The following is a 16,602-nucleotide window of genomic DNA, read 5'->3' as shown; positions in this document are numbered from 1 at the left end:
ATTGATTTCGATCAACTTTGTTTAATAACTTTGACGTGCTGCGGTTGGAGTTTTTGACGGGTAAACGTTGCAAGTTGAAAGGTCTAAACACGGCAACGCGCGGCGATGTCCTCCAGAGACGATATTCTTGGCGGGACAAACAAGGGTGAACGCACGTACGAAGAGAGCGACGGCTCGCGCGACTGCACGTACTCTTCGCCTCAAATAGAACGCGCCGCCTGTTGGTAAACTCCGCTCTCCCGTGCCTTTCGATCGCCATCAGCACGAGTTCGTTTTCTCTCGGTACGATTCCTTCGCTTAAATACAGCCAAGGAATGCGTGTCTACTAAAACAGTCACGAGACATTTAAAATAAGATTATTGAAAATACCATTGCTTGTAAGCGTGAATATGGATACATTAAACTTCATTCTTTTGAGTTTATAATAGAAGATTATGTGACAACTAGTTATAATATGTTAATTTTTTAAGGTCTGACTTATTTGATAATAAGGTATATATAAATGTCTAATTATTTTTAAAGGTTTGAAGGATCGTTGAATATAAAAATCGGAGCATACAAAAAAATATCAATTAATTCCTATCATTGAAATACGAAAGCCTTGAAAATTCCGCGCATTTATACATAATTTATATATCAGAAATTTATACTATCAATTATATTTGAATAATTAATCCCATATGAATGTAATACCGTACATAATCATGTCGAACCTTACATAGTTATAGTCCAAGAACTCTCTACTACGTAAATAATGTTTTATATTCTATAATTGTATTCATCATAACATTTTCCAATTAAAGTTTGAATAATTTTTTTATAAAGAGCCCTTGTTGAACGTTTTTGTAGAAACACTAGTATATATATATATATGTATATTGAGATTAACTCTTTGAAACTTTATTTAAAATTTGTATTAGTTACGCTATAAAAAATATATGTATATATATGTGTGTATCACTCTCTCTAGACTCTAAAGGATTAATCAAATTTTCATCGAAAATTTATTGCAATTTTTTATAGCGTAACTAATACAAATTTTAAATCTAGTTTCAGAGAGTTAATCTCAATGACAAAAAAATATGATTTAAATCCAGCGAACAGAATACACAGAGTGTCAAATATGAAGCACATATTTATTTGATGGATAAGTACCGACCGATTTGAAATGGCTGAAAGAGAGAGAGAGAGAGTTCGAAAATACATTATGTTGAACCTTGCAATAAATTTTAACTCGGATAAAATCAAGTGGCGTTTGGAAATTTATCAATAATTACAAAAATGTGAACTCCGCACGTGTAGAAAAGTAACTTCTCGATCCGCGTGCAGCAGCGGAAGCTACAAAGTGAAAAGTTCCAACGACGGCCGAAAGAGCAGTCGTTCTCTTCGTATCCGGTTCTGCCGGCAGCCAGAAAAATTATTTTTACTTCAATCGCGAGTGTGTGTGCTTCGTCGTAGTTGTCGCGTGTTGCTTCGAACTTGCTATTGTGAGCTTTTTAAAGATTACATTCTACAATATTCTCTACGATAATCTGTAATGATTTTTCTATAAGACTTTGAAATATCACAGTGTTATTTTTGCGAAAAAAAATTTACAGCTAAGTCTTTCCAAGAATTACAATAAATTTGGTAATTAATTTGGACAGAGTGCTTCGTGAATATTAAATTATTATCGCAAAATCTTAAGATTTAATTAAACTGCTAAGTTTAATAAAGGTGACAATTCTTAAAGCATTGAACTTAGTGTTGTGGAATCAACGACGAGGCAGATGTCCAAAATGTTGCGAATAGAATTAGTGGGCCTTCTATTGTTGGCCTGCACGCAAATTCTTACGGAACACCGCGATCATCGTGAATCGCGTGATCAATATGGCTACCATCAGCGGTTTCATGACCTTCAGGAAAGAATAACGAGGGAAGTTCGGGTCAAAGAAGGCCGATTACGTGGCATGGTGATTCAACCCAGAACTAATTACAATTTGCAGCTGGTTGACGTCTTTCTTGGTAAGTTTTAAAGTGCCATTATGTTTAATTACAAAGAAAATTTGTCGTAGTTTATTTTTGTATAATTAAGGCAAAACATTAGTAAGATGCATTTATAATCCTTACAATTAACCATATTAATTTCTGTTTCCTCAATTTCTATGAATTTATATTTTGACGACCAATAGTTTTATTTCTGGATTTCTTTTTCAAGAAGCTTATTTCAACAATTAATTATGCATCTCATTTCGTTTCACTATGATAGTTTATACCGGAATTGTTACTAAATAGGGAAAGTCGGAGTTTGTTGGCATAGTTTTCACATTAAACTTTTTAAACAACTAATTATTATTATTAAAATGTATTAATATAATAGAGAGAATCTTTCTCTATATTTTCATGCTAGGAACGATTCTGTAAATTCTATAGTTTTTTTGTAGTTAGTCAAACATGAATATGTTGCATTGTAACCAACTCGCCCTGATACTGAGCTACATTAAACTTTATATTAAATTAAAGTAGCGCTATATTAAATGAAAGTGTAATAGAAATGAAGAAAAGATCGAAAAAAACATGTAAAAAACAGACATGTACTTTTTCATAAAGATTGTAACTTTTAAAGTTATTTTGTAATGATCAAATAGTAAAATGTTGTTATAGAAAAACAAATATAAACTAAATTTTAGTTGTATTGTACAATACTTGCTTTTAATAAAGAAATATTAAATATAAACCGTTTCGTCAGAGTTAAGTTATAACTTATAAATGTTCACACACGTAATAACAGCAAGTCAAGCTAAACTTTCCTTAAATATCGCTATTCATGGCTTCATATAAGAACCTTTACTTTTCTACACAAAGAATTCCAGTATTGAATCTTTCCTGTTGCGTGATAGTTAATGCTAAAAATGGACGTTTCCGGATCTCATTTTCAAAGAAAAGACGCGTAGAAAATACCTGGGACCATTTATGTATATCGATACATTTAATTCAATGGAGACCCTAAGCTGGTTGACGCAAAGCCGTCGTTTCATATGCAACGACCTACTACAACGGTATCTCGATAACGTTCGATATTCCGAGGAAACTCGGCTCCGGTCAGTGAGCAAAAGTTTCCTAGCAGCTGCATATCCGCGCTTTGAGAGTCCCGATACGTCAAAGGATCCAAAACGAGGAGCATGCGCTCGCGCGTCCGTGTATTTCGGGAACAGATATTACTGCCATCGCCGCACATCTCTACCCCTCCAGCTTTCTCCGTCTTTGCTTGACTCGCGCTGCGCGTCCGTCAACTTGCACTGCCACGCGTCGAATTGCATCCGTATGTGCATCACATCGTATGACCAAAACCGAGTATATATCGTTCCTTCTCGATATTCATTCATTCCACATATTTGAATCGCTCCTTACTTAGGTACAAAGTCTTGTTAACCTTGTAAAGATAATTGAATTAAAAAGAATCGATAGAAATTAAAAAGAATTGATTACGAAATTTCATTAAATTTAAAATCGAGAATCGAGAACAGAATTTTAATCAAATAGAATTTTAATCAAAAATGATGTTTAATTGTGTTAAATAAAATTAAATTGGAATTTAATTGTAATTTGATTTCAACTGATATTCAGACGAACGATATTTAGCTTAATTAGAAATGAAGTTGTCAGCGTGACATAAATGGGATCTATTTTCAAAAATACGTTAAATGCGCTATATAATAACAATTCGATAAATAGTTTATTTCTTCTAAAGTACATTTATCCTGTAATAGAAATGTCAGTTATTGTATTACTTTAGCATCACACCATGAATCTAAGAGCAAGGTTCTCCCCTGTGTTTTAGGAGTTCCTTACGCGGAGCCTCCCGTGGGATCCTTCAGATTTTCTCCGCCACGCTCACCGCAACCGTGGAGAGGAGTGAGGCAGTCGCAGGAATTCGCTCCAGTTTGCCCGCAAGTCTTGCCAAATCTTCGAGAAGAAGTGAAGCCAGGCAGGTACGAGTACCTGGAGAGACACTTGCCATACTTGAGGAACCAGAGCGAGGACTGTCTGTATCTCAACATCTATGCTCCTCATCAGGTTGAAGGTAAGTGCAAATGGTTTATAGGAATAGGAGTAGCATGGTGGATCTGTCAGCTGATCAAGTTTTGAGCTCATTTGCAGAAATTCATATAACTCATTCACGCTGCAAATGAACTTAATTTCTGATTGGGGTTCCTCCGCCATTATGCGCAATGGGTCACCTTTTTAATTTCACCATGAAGAGTATTGTTGTGAAAGTTGTCGGCATTGATGCCAAAAACCCAGCAAACATTTTGTACGCAAGATAATATAAATTGGCAATAAATTCCAGCGGAATAATGTCAAAACTAGAGCCTACTGTGTCCGCAATAGGATTTTCAATGTAAACCATATTTGAAGAACATATCTTGAAGTTAAATTGAAACCAACACCAGAACAAATTTGGTAACAGCAATGTGATGACAGGTTGATGCCAAATGCAGGTCAAATCTGTTGTCTAATGCGCCGACAAAATGGTGCCAAATATATTTTGACGAACAGATAATGTTGCATTCTATCGTGAAAAACGCTGACACTTTTGTAATAGCGAAATTGCTTAAGATCTGATATCAATTTGTTATCAGCGCGTTGAACAGACCTGCTCTCTTTTCACCGCTTCTCCGTTATATATTGTACTTCGCCGACAAGGTTGTCGCATATTTGATAGAAATGTGCTAACAGTACCGGCAATAACAAAGTATGTTTTTTTATTTGCGGCCATAATCTGTTGTTAACCTTTGTCAGTTGCAGAAAAGGTTATAGGGGAATATAGTCAATCTGTGGTACGTTCGGATATGTCAAGAAACTTTAACTCATCCATTTTTGACACTATTAAGGGGATCCTAAAGCTCGAACTCCGACGAAGTCACTAGATGTCGCTGTTTTTCCAGCGCACCGACATGTCTTTATGTACTACCACACCAATATCTCACGCAATCTCACCTATGATACACGCAGTCGCACGTTCGTGCCAATTTTCATATGACAAATTCGTCGCGATAAAGCATCTAAGTGTAATTCTAAGAACTCGACGTTATTTGTTTATATAAACTACGTGTTTATGGATCACTATTTCGTAAGTATAGGTTGTAAAACTTTCGTATCAAGCAAATGTTGTCAGGACTTGACAGCTTGAGACGCCATGTTACACTAAGAAGAGGTAAAAAATGTCAATTTCGAAATTTTTGATCGGTCTCATAAACTCCACCTCACAAACACGTATTAATGCGTATACTTTAATCCTGGAAAAGGATTTTCGAATCTGTGAAAGAGAAAAAAGTATTTGTTATACAAAAATTATATGATTTAGTCGATAATACAGGCGGCTTTAGGATCCCCTTAAATTAAAGAAGTCTAAGATTACGATTTAGCTATAATAATTTATCGAAGTACAAAATTTAAAAACAAATTATTATAAAGTATTTTAAACTCCGTATATAATGTACGTAGATGATTCTCATATTTAAAAGTCGAGAATAATTCTTTAATGCTGCAGGCGAAGTATTCTTCGAGAGAATGAAAATATCTGGCATTGAATTGAAACTTTCCTCGGATTTTCCTGGCTACAGCAAACGAAAAATGAAATATCACTAGGAAAAAAAGAGGGTTCGGATCGACCGTTCCATCTCGCACGGGTTCGCGATTATGCGGGTGCATTCGGCTCTGCAACGAGCTTTTCCACACGGTCAACTGCGTAAAACAGCTGCCATCGATTTACGGGGCCGGCCGGTACGGCGCGCGGCGTCATGGTGGAAGGAACGGCACACACAGGTTCGGTTTTCGCGTGCGCGTTATAAATTCATTCGCTGCGTTCGTATATATTCATTCCGCCGCTCGCCGCTCGCTCGGTCGCCCCGTCGATGCGCATATTCACCATTTTACAATACTGTTGGCCTGAGTGGGTTAAAACTCGCGTCGCCGGGCTATTTATGACCGTATGGAAATATCTGCAAGAATTCCAAATCGAATTGACCGGCGGGGCTTTCGGCATAGCTACTATGAGGTATCACTCGCAAAACCGCACCATCGCGCTGCGTCAGCGCGTCTGTTTCACGCTGCGATACGTCCGCCATGAGCCGAAAATTTTTTTCCATTGCATTTCCACGATGCAACACGATTTCGAATCAAAATCCTATCTTCTGGATCGATTTCAGTATTTCCCTACGTTTCATGTTGATTATTGAAACCGATACGAAAAAAAAAAGAATTATAGAAAAAATTGAGAAGGGAGAATGGAGAAACCTCAGGCACCTAAAGGAAAAATTAAATAATGTCGATGATTATTAATTAATTTAATGAACTAATAAAAGTCAATCTTTATTCAAAAAATGACTGCAGTTGTTTGGCTTTAAATTACAATAATTAACATTCATACATTATGAATACAAACCATAATTTTAAACAAAAAACAATCTTTGAATAAAGACTTATTTAATTGATGAATAAACATTGGCTTTATTTAACTTTCGCTTAGATATTCGCAATACTTCTATTCTCCCTTATTACTAATTCTTTTTTTTTCCATAAGATAAATAGCTTTTAAATTTCTTATAATTCAAATAGTTTGAGCTGGAATTAAGAAAGACTTAATATATAATTGTGATTTTTTGGATTTCTTATTATATGTTTTAAAGGATATATCATGTGCATAGTTTTTACAGAAAATGAGACTGGAATTAAAAATTTAAACCTTCTAATATATAAAATTAAATATATACATATGAAACGATTCAATATTTAATAATGAATGGTAAAAGTATCGATTAGGGAACCAAACTCCAATGACCTTGATCTTGACATATGTTGTCAAACTCATAACCTTGAGTGACCAACAAGTTTTAGCTGTCGCTCATCCTTCGTTAAAAAGTTATTAACAAAAAAAATTTGAAAAAATGACGTCTTATTTTGGCACAATTTTATTCAATATTTAAAGCATCCAGTGGATACATCACATTTATAATTTCCAAAAAAAGTATCAATTCTTTCGTCAAAATTATATGTTCTTTTAAATAAGAATTCAGCGAGATAATATACATAATGCTTTTCACGTGTTCCATAACGAGGAATGTTTGCTCACATATCCCGTTATACTCTCTCTATATTTTGAGTATGGACACCAGTATCAGGATTCACAAAATTTACTGAATGATTTACAGTAGTTGTTATCATTATCAAGGTTCTTATTATGCACGCCACTGATCCGTATAAATTATTGAACCAGGCAAGACATATTTTCGTATAATTGATAAGATGAGAGTGTTACTGGATCGATTTGGTACAGGTAGGATGAAAATGTTTTTGGTATTACGTTCAATACCACCAAAAACCCATTGTCCTTCAATTATATGACCTTTTATTATACTTTCTCTTGCTAACTTTTGCCTCGTCTAATTCTACAATATGGTCATTTCCATCAATTCTGTTTATCGAGAATCCATTGTTGAAGTAACTAAAATTAATTTGATGATATGAAATAGAATGATATAAAATACAAAATATTTAAGTATATATGTTATAAGCAATGAAGAAATTTAGGATTTATACATAACGGTCAATGTCGATCGTGCCTGCTTTATTAAAGCAGGTATTATCCAAGTTTTATTGAAACATTCATTTTTACTGCTTTAAACAGAAATTCTTCACATTAGAAACAAATTTTCTGCTAAAGCAATCAATTTGTGTTCGCGTGAAAAGTCGCGCGCCTCTAGGCAATGGGAGAGGTGGAATGCAGTAGGTGAATGCAGTCTAGAATAGTTTCTGATATTACATATGTATAGTCGAAATAAGACGTTATTTTTTCAAACTTTTTTTTGTTAATAACTTTTTAACGAAGGACGAGCGACGGCTAAAACTTGTTGGAAGTCACTCAGGGGTCATGACCTTGACAACATATATATCAAAGTCAAGATCATTGGAGCTTGGTCCCCTAATCGATACTTTTACCGAAATAATTCTTACCCAGGTTTTAAATCACTGTGAAACTTTTTGTATTACCTTTAAATATAATATGGAAAAATTTGTAATTTTTTCATAATTTTTTATTTAGTTAAAAATTACGTCTAATATTTCTTTAATTTAACTTTAGTATTTAAAATATTTTATATATTATCTGCATACATAATCTGGTCTGAATATGATGTGATTCGCTTATAAACTAACTTCTTCAAGAATGTGACATACCTTTTTTATCCATATATCCTTCTTCCAATGTGGAAATAGGTTAATCTTTTTATCACTGTTTGAGAAGAGCACTTCGTATCTCTCCAGATAAATACGATAAGCAGCATTAGATTTCCTCAGCGTTTTCTTAGTAGGTAGGTTAATCCGTTAAAGCAAACTCAGCTCATGGATACCGCAATTACTGCAATTGCGGTAGTTTTGCTACCTTGAAATCAAAATTTTGAATTACCTATCTCAAAAAATAAATTGAAGAATATAACATTCAGTACATATATAGTACTTATTTTGCGTTGCAAAATTCTTGAAACTTTATAGAAGCTTTGCATTTTAGTAAGTGTTAAAATTTATTAACTCGACAAATTCTTTTCATTTTTCAGTAAAAAAAATATAGTAATAATTACGTTTTCTAACACAGAATACTTCAAACAACACGACATGTCATTGAACCATCAAGCTTATTCTCTCAGAATGACGCAAATGTTGGTTGGAAAATTCAGTTGGATTTTAATTTTGTTTCTATTTCGACGAGCTTAATTCATTAATGAATACATTAAGGGAGAAGCCAATACGAAATTACTATTACGTGTCGTGGAGTTAGCCTTCTGCGAAAGATACATCGGATTTAGAATAAAACGTGCGTTGATGACTGCCCTATCTCGGGTGGAACTCAGCTTTGGAGTTGAGTGAAACTGGAGTGGAAAACGTGTGCATGAGTGGTACTCGAGAAAGTCGCCAGAGCTAACACGGCCTTTGTACCGCCTTGTCGTTCTATGGTTCCAACGAGACCAATTTCTCTTCCATCGTGCTTTATCCGAGGAAGGAAAGAGCATGAAAGGAGGAGAGAAGGTAGGAGGGTGCACATACTTGCAGTACTTTGTGCTTAGTGCCCCATCAAAATACGTATAATTATATCGACGATGCATTCATATACATACCTATACATACTTTATCCCCTCTCTCTCTCTCGCTGCGTGCTATTCACGAATGTACTTTACGTATAATCACGCTATTATTAGGTTGAAGTTAAACTATTTTATTATGTAGAAATAAATAAAAACAAAATAATTAATCAATTTGATCGTCGTAAAATACGAAAGAAACAGTTTTGCTGAAGTATTTAAAGACTTAGATAACATAAATTGTTGAGATGGTTTAGATTAAAAACTGAAACAACTAAAAAACTGAATGAATTTTATATCGTCTTCTCTGCGTAATTACATATTTAAAAAAATATAAATATTGCTGAATTGATACGTAAGCAGCGTAAGTGAATACAAAAATTATTCATTTTTTGAACGCTGTGTAAATTTGCCTCCTAGAGGAATGAATTGTTAGAAGGAATTCTTATGATGTCTATTTGAATCCTAATTAATGGAAAGCACGTAGCCATCCTCTGAAATGATAAGTAATGTTTAATTCCTTTAGAATTGCTTTCCGTCTAAGTCTAAATTTAGACGAATCTACCAACGTAGATCAAATGTCAATTGAATTCGATAGTGAATTTACTATTCTCTGTTTCGTCATGTAAAGATAATCCTTGATCTTTCAAACTCTTGCTTTCTTGCGATTCTGATCCTCTCTGGATTGTCTGTTCGCAGATTTGAATCTGAATATCGAGGTGAGAAAGCTAGCATTTGAGATTCTCCTTACGGTCGACGCATATTCGGTACGTCGCCATATTGCTTCCCTCCGCCTCTGTAAATCTCGCTCTCGGGCGAGATTTATTCGACTGTGCACCGTAGATCGAGCATTAATGAATTTTCCGATATTTTACAGCGCCGCAGGGGTTACGATCGCTGAAAGCCAACTCCCTCTCTTTCTGCTTCGTATTTTTCGTCTTCATTCTCATCCTTTCCTACTCAAATATATACATACTGTCTGTGTCACTCTCATGTATATCTATGAGTAGTAGAATCCTAAAAAATAAAGGATAAAGTGTGATTTATATTACGTAATTATACATAAATCATTCATAAATTGTTATTTAATCATCGTAATGCTGTAAAATAATTATACGGGAAAATATTAAAAAATTGTCTAATGTAAAATTTAATTTGGCATATAATTTATTTTGTTCCCAAATCGACCATTTCTTCGATTGCTATTTATTATGATATATTCATATTTTTTAAATTAAAACGTTATGTAGTAAAAGAAATATGTTAAATCACATTATGATCATTGGAAATATATATTATCCATTTCACAAACATAATATTACTCTTGAAAAAAAATATTGTAACACATACCCGAAATCTTAATATTTAAGAGAGCGAACATATCTTACACAGAGCAACCTCTTTAATCTGCGACAAGACGGTTCCGATTTATTCGCAGTCTCGGCACATCTTTCATCGCCCGACCACGGTTTTTCGCGCATGTTCGCCGGCCGAAATGTACTAGGAATAAGTTTTGTTTACCAACCGCGCCGCGAGCGGTTTCAAATTAAAACGTCGGAACGGCCGCGTGGGGCCGATTTTTCTGCCTCTCACAGTGAAGGTATCATAAATCCGAAATAACGGTGGCCCCTCGATGATGCCGCTCGGCGTTTATAAAGGCTAAAGAGGAGGGAAAATAAATGAGAGATGATTAGCATCAACGGTATCATGAACGTTGAAAGACGATGTGAATATTTTGTCGTAAATTAATCGAAATTGGAGTTATTAAAATTGAAAATCATATCCTAAAAAATTAAGTGATCACCTACCCTCCAAAAATAGGCAAGTTTCAAGAAAGTATAACTTCATCAAAAGTGATTGTAATAAGATCATGTATAGTTATATCCTTAATGTAAACGTATCGATTTTTCTGATAATACATTTGCTGCTCTATTAGCAATAAAAAAATAAGTGTTTAGAGCAGGCCTGTTCAATATTTGAGCTCCGGGAAAAATTCAATGTGGAAAAGATTTCGAGGACTGTGAAGTGTTGATACTTATAAGTGACGCTTATCAATATTTTATAGTTTTTAAAATCTTATATTGAATTTTATGCGACGATGGCTTTGCGTTTTGGCTCCGGAACTCAAATTGGACAGGCTTGGTTTAGAGAATAACTTTTAAATAATTAAATTCTTCAATTATTTATTAAGACTAAATATCTTAAACTTTATGAGAATTACACATCAGAAATATTTCGTAAATCTGGGAATTCAAGGTTTTTATTTTCATTGATCGAGAGTTCGCGTAGCTGAGCTTTCGAATGTAAGAAACCTGCAGAATTTCAAGTTCGCCGAAAACATCTAACAAAGGATGGCAGAAGCTCTTAATCGGTTGAAAGGAATCGGTGACCGCTTACACGGCACGGTTTCCTTTAAAACTTCTTAGTTGGATTTTCTTTTTTTCATGAAACTTTGGTGAAAGAGATGCTATCAGCGAAATGAAACACGTTAAGCTTATTTTATCATCCTGTTTAGCTCCGATGACGCTAGACATTCTTTGATGTGCTTATCATTTTTATTGAAGTTTCAAAGCCTGATTAATGAAAAAATTTGTCAATACATCGTTGCTTCATTAGGAAACTTCGACAAATAAGATCCCAAGATTCTGGGAAAAACGTTTACCAGTGACAATCTACGTTCTCGAAAAAAGTTCAGATCACCGGGAAGTTCGACCCGTTCGCAACGTCACGAGCAACGCTCCAAAGAAATTGGCTTTGTTACGTCAGAAAGCGAAACCGTGCGTTTTCGTCAGTTTCGTGTTCTAAAGTTTCGTGAAATACATGCTCGTCCTCAAAGGCTGCGTCTAATGGCTCGTGTTGCAAAAGTTGCCCCAGTCAGTTTCTCTTCGTCTCTTTATTGCTACTTCCGTTTAACCGGCATCGCGTCACATACATCATTTATTTATATAGGGTAGAAAGACGGACAAGTTCGAAATGCGTGGAAATTTCAAGATGTATCAATTCTTTATAGGATAAGAAATTTATATAGGATAAGAAAACAACGAGGAATAAGAAATATTATCCATGCACAGAAACTTGCAACAATATTGCAGCAACGTTTGTAATGTTACTGCAACATTGTCGGAATGATATGTATGGATAATAAGTGGGTTAAAATCACGATACAACAATCTCAGATTAGTTAAATGATAATTGCTTTCATTTTCAAAATCCTTTGATTTTAAATATCACAAAAGACGTAATAGGAATCCATCATATGTATAAATCCTTCCTTGGAGACATCTTGAATTCAGGAACTCTTCAGAATTGGCTTATTCGAATTCCGGTTTCTCTTAGAAACTACATTTCTTGGATGTTAACTGCATCGGATACTGGATGTCTTGCATCTAAAGTGTCTTGGATTCTAGATGCTTACAGTTCTACGCTAATCCTCCCCAGAAAATTTAATTCGAAGGAATAAGCGTCCGCTGAACTCACTGAACCGTTTTAATGTAAGGCATTAATATCCATTATCCGCTCTTACCGTTTTCGTCATCTCAAAGATCTAAAAACCACGTAAGTAGACCAGACAGCAGTCGACAGCTCCTTCAATACACGGGAAACAAAGATCTGACTTACCGGTAACAACAATGACGAGAAACAGCGGAAAGTATCGTCTGAAGCGAAAGTTGCAGCCGTCGCAACGAGCACGCCGTTTATTTTAAGTTCTTTCAAACTGTACGCCGAAAAGAAACGGCGACCGCGCGAGTTGAAAGAGCGCTAGACGATGGAGGGGAGATATAAAGGAAGAAGAAAGAAAAGGAAGGTCGACCAAAAGAACGAGAAAGAACGAAAGAGAGAAAGAGCGAGGAGGTATCGTGCTGAAAATAGAGGAAAGCGAAGAAATGGTTGCTCCAAACCATTAGACAAATTTTATATATGGCATCAGAGAAAACTCGTTTGTTTTTGCCACACGTTGGTTATTGCTTTTCACTCCAGAGCAATAATCGACATTTCGACACTGCGAAACGAAAACATTACCTTTTTCTTCTTTTCATACGCAATAATTGAACAACTATCATCCTCGGGCGAAGAAAGTTTTTTCATAGAAACAAATAATTCTTTCTAGTCATTACATTGTTCCTAAAGAAACTTTTTATATCTAAGCAATAAATGTAAAAACTATCTCATAACTATACTTGTGCATCGATTCTTCATCCCTGCCTTCATGCCTGAAAGTGATAAACCTACAATCTCAATTATAACAATTAATCGTGATTCGTTGGGTCCGATCATTCAATAAGTTTTCTTTCTTCTTTAGCTTTGTAGATTCTATAAATTCTTAATTTCGGAAGTGAACAGGATAAATTTAAGAACCAATTGGGGATTCGCAACAAGTAATCCTAACTTAACACATTGATTCGTGTGACCTGGGTATAATATAATATAATAGAATCTTGGCTGAGTAGTTCATTAACACATGGATCACGTTCGATTCCTCGCGTGATATCTGGGCAACGTGGAACCGCCGCTAAACATAATCGGCTGAATAGACGGATATTCATGCGGGTCGCCGGAAGGTTCTTGAACGAGGGTCTAAGGTATGGGGCGGCATGATTCGAGACTTACATAATGATGAACCGAAATCCGTGGCATGCACGACCGATATGTTACTGTCCGCTTCGATGGCGTCTGGTCACAAGTAGATAGGGGATGAGCAAGCGGCGCATGGCGCACCGCCATGGCTTTCCACCCATATTAAGTGGCTAACTCGCGACCTGCAGGATGCAGTAAGGCATTTGCGAGTGACTTCGTTGGATGCTCACGAGAGGACTCGGTAGCGGGTGGAAAGTCCTGACTCGATTACTGTCGACTGTTAATATCGGAAGTCCACTCTATACAATCTCACTTTTGAGGAAGAACTCAAAAAGGAGAAACAAGATGATGAAAAAGAAACGGCAAAATATTTATTATATTTTCGACAGAATCCATAAATGCACTAATTGTAAGAGAACTTTACGAAGCAGCAGATTTTGCTAGCTTAAAAGATGAAGCTGGTCGATGTGAAGAGAAAATGGTTCAACATTGAAATCATCTACGAAAGATAGACAACTCGTCGATTTTTCTTTGTATGTCCGACAAACCATTCAGAATATAAAAGATGTTTTATTACATAACATCTTTTACGTTACTTCAATATCAAGAGCAGCAAAAAATTGGATTTGTACTTGTAGTAAGAATGATAACATTATACTCTGTTTTGAAATTATTATTGCAATGGCTAGATTTATATTTGTTTCAACTTCTATCAGAAAGTGATGGAGTTTGCTAGAAGTTTGATATCAATGGGACTTAATTGGAACGATTGCAATGATTTTGCTTGTTAGAGGTATTAGAGCATTTAATTGGACGAGTTTCTAGAAACGGCTGGAATCGTTTATGACTCTAATAAATGGAAGCGATTCGTTGGCGATAATCACGGATTACAGAAAAACTTCACGAGCCGCCGCGTTATTTGTCAAGATTTACTTCTGTGTCGTTTGTTGTTCGCTAATGTTTATCGCTCGCTATTAATCTAAATTAACATTAATAACGAAACGTTAATAGCGTTTCATTATAATTGAAAAATTTCATTTCCTTTTAAGTTTAAATTAGATTTTGATTTTTTTACGCATTTCTAAGATTTTCAATATTTTCATTTTTAACGCTATTTTTACGTTATTTTAGTATTCCGTTCGTTTCTTTTTCACGCTATTTTCATGTTATTTTTAATCCGTTTGCACTATTTTCATTTGCGTTCTACAATCATTTTATGCGTGTTTATTGAAACAGATGACTCTTGCAAAGAAACGCAGCTTCATCGATCTTCTCGAAGCGATACTTCGTTCGCGAGGGAAACGTCTTCGACTATTTCCGTACGTTTGCACGGGCACGAAAACACGAAGGTACCACCGCCTTCCTCCCGTTCATGCATCGCATCGGTGAGACAAATCGATACTTCATGAATTTACAGCGGATGAGTCGCTCGGTCGTTTCATGAAATAGCGCGTTACAAACCGATCCCCATTGATTCGCTGCGATTTGTAAACCATTCGCTTGTCCTCGACCTCACTTCCTTTTCGTCCCTGCAAGAAAACGCAGCTGCTAAGTTTTCGTCCAACAAAATAAGCGGAGCAATTGTAGCACGAGATGTCCTGGGCGGAGTCGCTTCTCCCTAAAATAGATTTCTGTGAATCGCTAATATGCTGAGAAAGATTTAATGGAATTCTCTGACTTTAGAAGAGAGTTCGCAAAATACCGCAATGTCCCGAAAGATGTATTACGCTACTAAGAAGTACGCCAGCATTTTGTAGTCGCCTTTTCTTACGGGACACTTATTTTAAACTTGATACGATTAGGCTTTAAGTCTAGCTTCTTGTATAAGGTAAAACTTTTCAACCTAAAATAGTAAATTCTTAAATTTCAGAACGTAGATCCTTTAAATTTCTAAATTCTTACATTTTGACTACTATCTAAATGGTTTTATTCTTTCACGTTATATTTACACGCATCCAGAGAAAAATTTTGTTTAAATTGAAGAAATCATTTCTTTCGTTGATTTTTTTAAGTTAAAGTAAAAATACCTTTGAAAAAGAATTAAAAAATCACTTGATTTCGAGAAATGAAGTTCAAATCAAAGAAGAATTTATTTGATTTCAAGAAATGACGTTTAAATCAAAGAAACTTTTTTTTAATCGTATAGCAGTGCACCAATTTCTTTGATTCAAACAAATTTATTTGAATCGAAGAAATTTTTCTCTGGGTGCATCTTCTTTCAAAGTACAATATTACAGGGAGACAAAAAAAGTGGTCACAAAATTTTGTATGTTTGTCAAATTATTATAATCACACATATTTAAAAAACAAATTCTGTAGTTATAATTACATTCTTATTATTAAATAACTGGAAAGTCTTTGTACCAAAAGATTTTCATTTATTAGTGAACTGAAGACAGCTCCATTAGCTGTCTGGGAGAATTTATCCACGGAAAGATGGGCGGCCGTCGTGATGCATTTTCAAAGCGCCGTATAAAGCTTGTATCAAAGCCAAAAGTAGTCATTTTAAATATTAATTATTGCTTTTTGGTATTTATTGAGATATAACTAACACTCCGGACTTTATTTTTTGTAAATATAAGCTAAATATCCCAGTAGCCGGAAGTTTAAGCGTTAGGTTCTCATAAATAATACAATTTATAATATCAAAAAGGTTTTTAATATAAATATTTGTATTCATTTGAAAACTCAAGACTCCTTTAAGCAAGTAAAAATTATTTGAACTCACTTATAACAATTATTAATTAAAATATTTAAATAAATAATAGAATGCGTCAATGTACCAGTGGCCGGACAAGCCGATCGGACACAGACGTAATTGTCCCAGTGTCCGACCACAATTGGAAAATTAATATGCTGACGGAAAATAATAATATAAATAGATGTTTAATGACAAAAGACAACTAATTCA

General features: G+C 35.0%; 1 protein-coding gene across 1 annotated transcript in view; it reads left to right on the top strand.

Moving 5' to 3' along the window:
* Window positions 1-1,769: 1,769 nt before the first annotated feature.
* LOC108726095 (uncharacterized) overlaps window positions 1,770-16,602 on the top strand; it is a 51,759-nt gene continuing 36,926 nt past the window's right edge. Inside the window, exons 1-2 of the mRNA XM_018453472.1 lie at window positions 1,770-2,004; window positions 3,821-4,063. Of these exons, the coding sequence (XP_018308974.1) occupies window positions 1,770-2,004; window positions 3,821-4,063 (478 nt within the window). The remainder of the gene's footprint in view (window positions 2,005-3,820; window positions 4,064-16,602) is intronic.

The sequence above is a fragment of the Mycetomoellerius zeteki genome, unplaced genomic scaffold (assembly GCF_001594055.1).
Source record: "Mycetomoellerius zeteki isolate Tzet28-1 unplaced genomic scaffold, Tzet1.0 scaffold386, whole genome shotgun sequence".
Lineage (NCBI taxonomy): Eukaryota > Metazoa > Arthropoda > Insecta > Hymenoptera > Formicidae > Mycetomoellerius > Mycetomoellerius zeteki.
The sequence above is the reverse complement of the archived record's forward strand: the minus strand, read 5'-3'. Positions and strand labels throughout refer to the sequence as shown.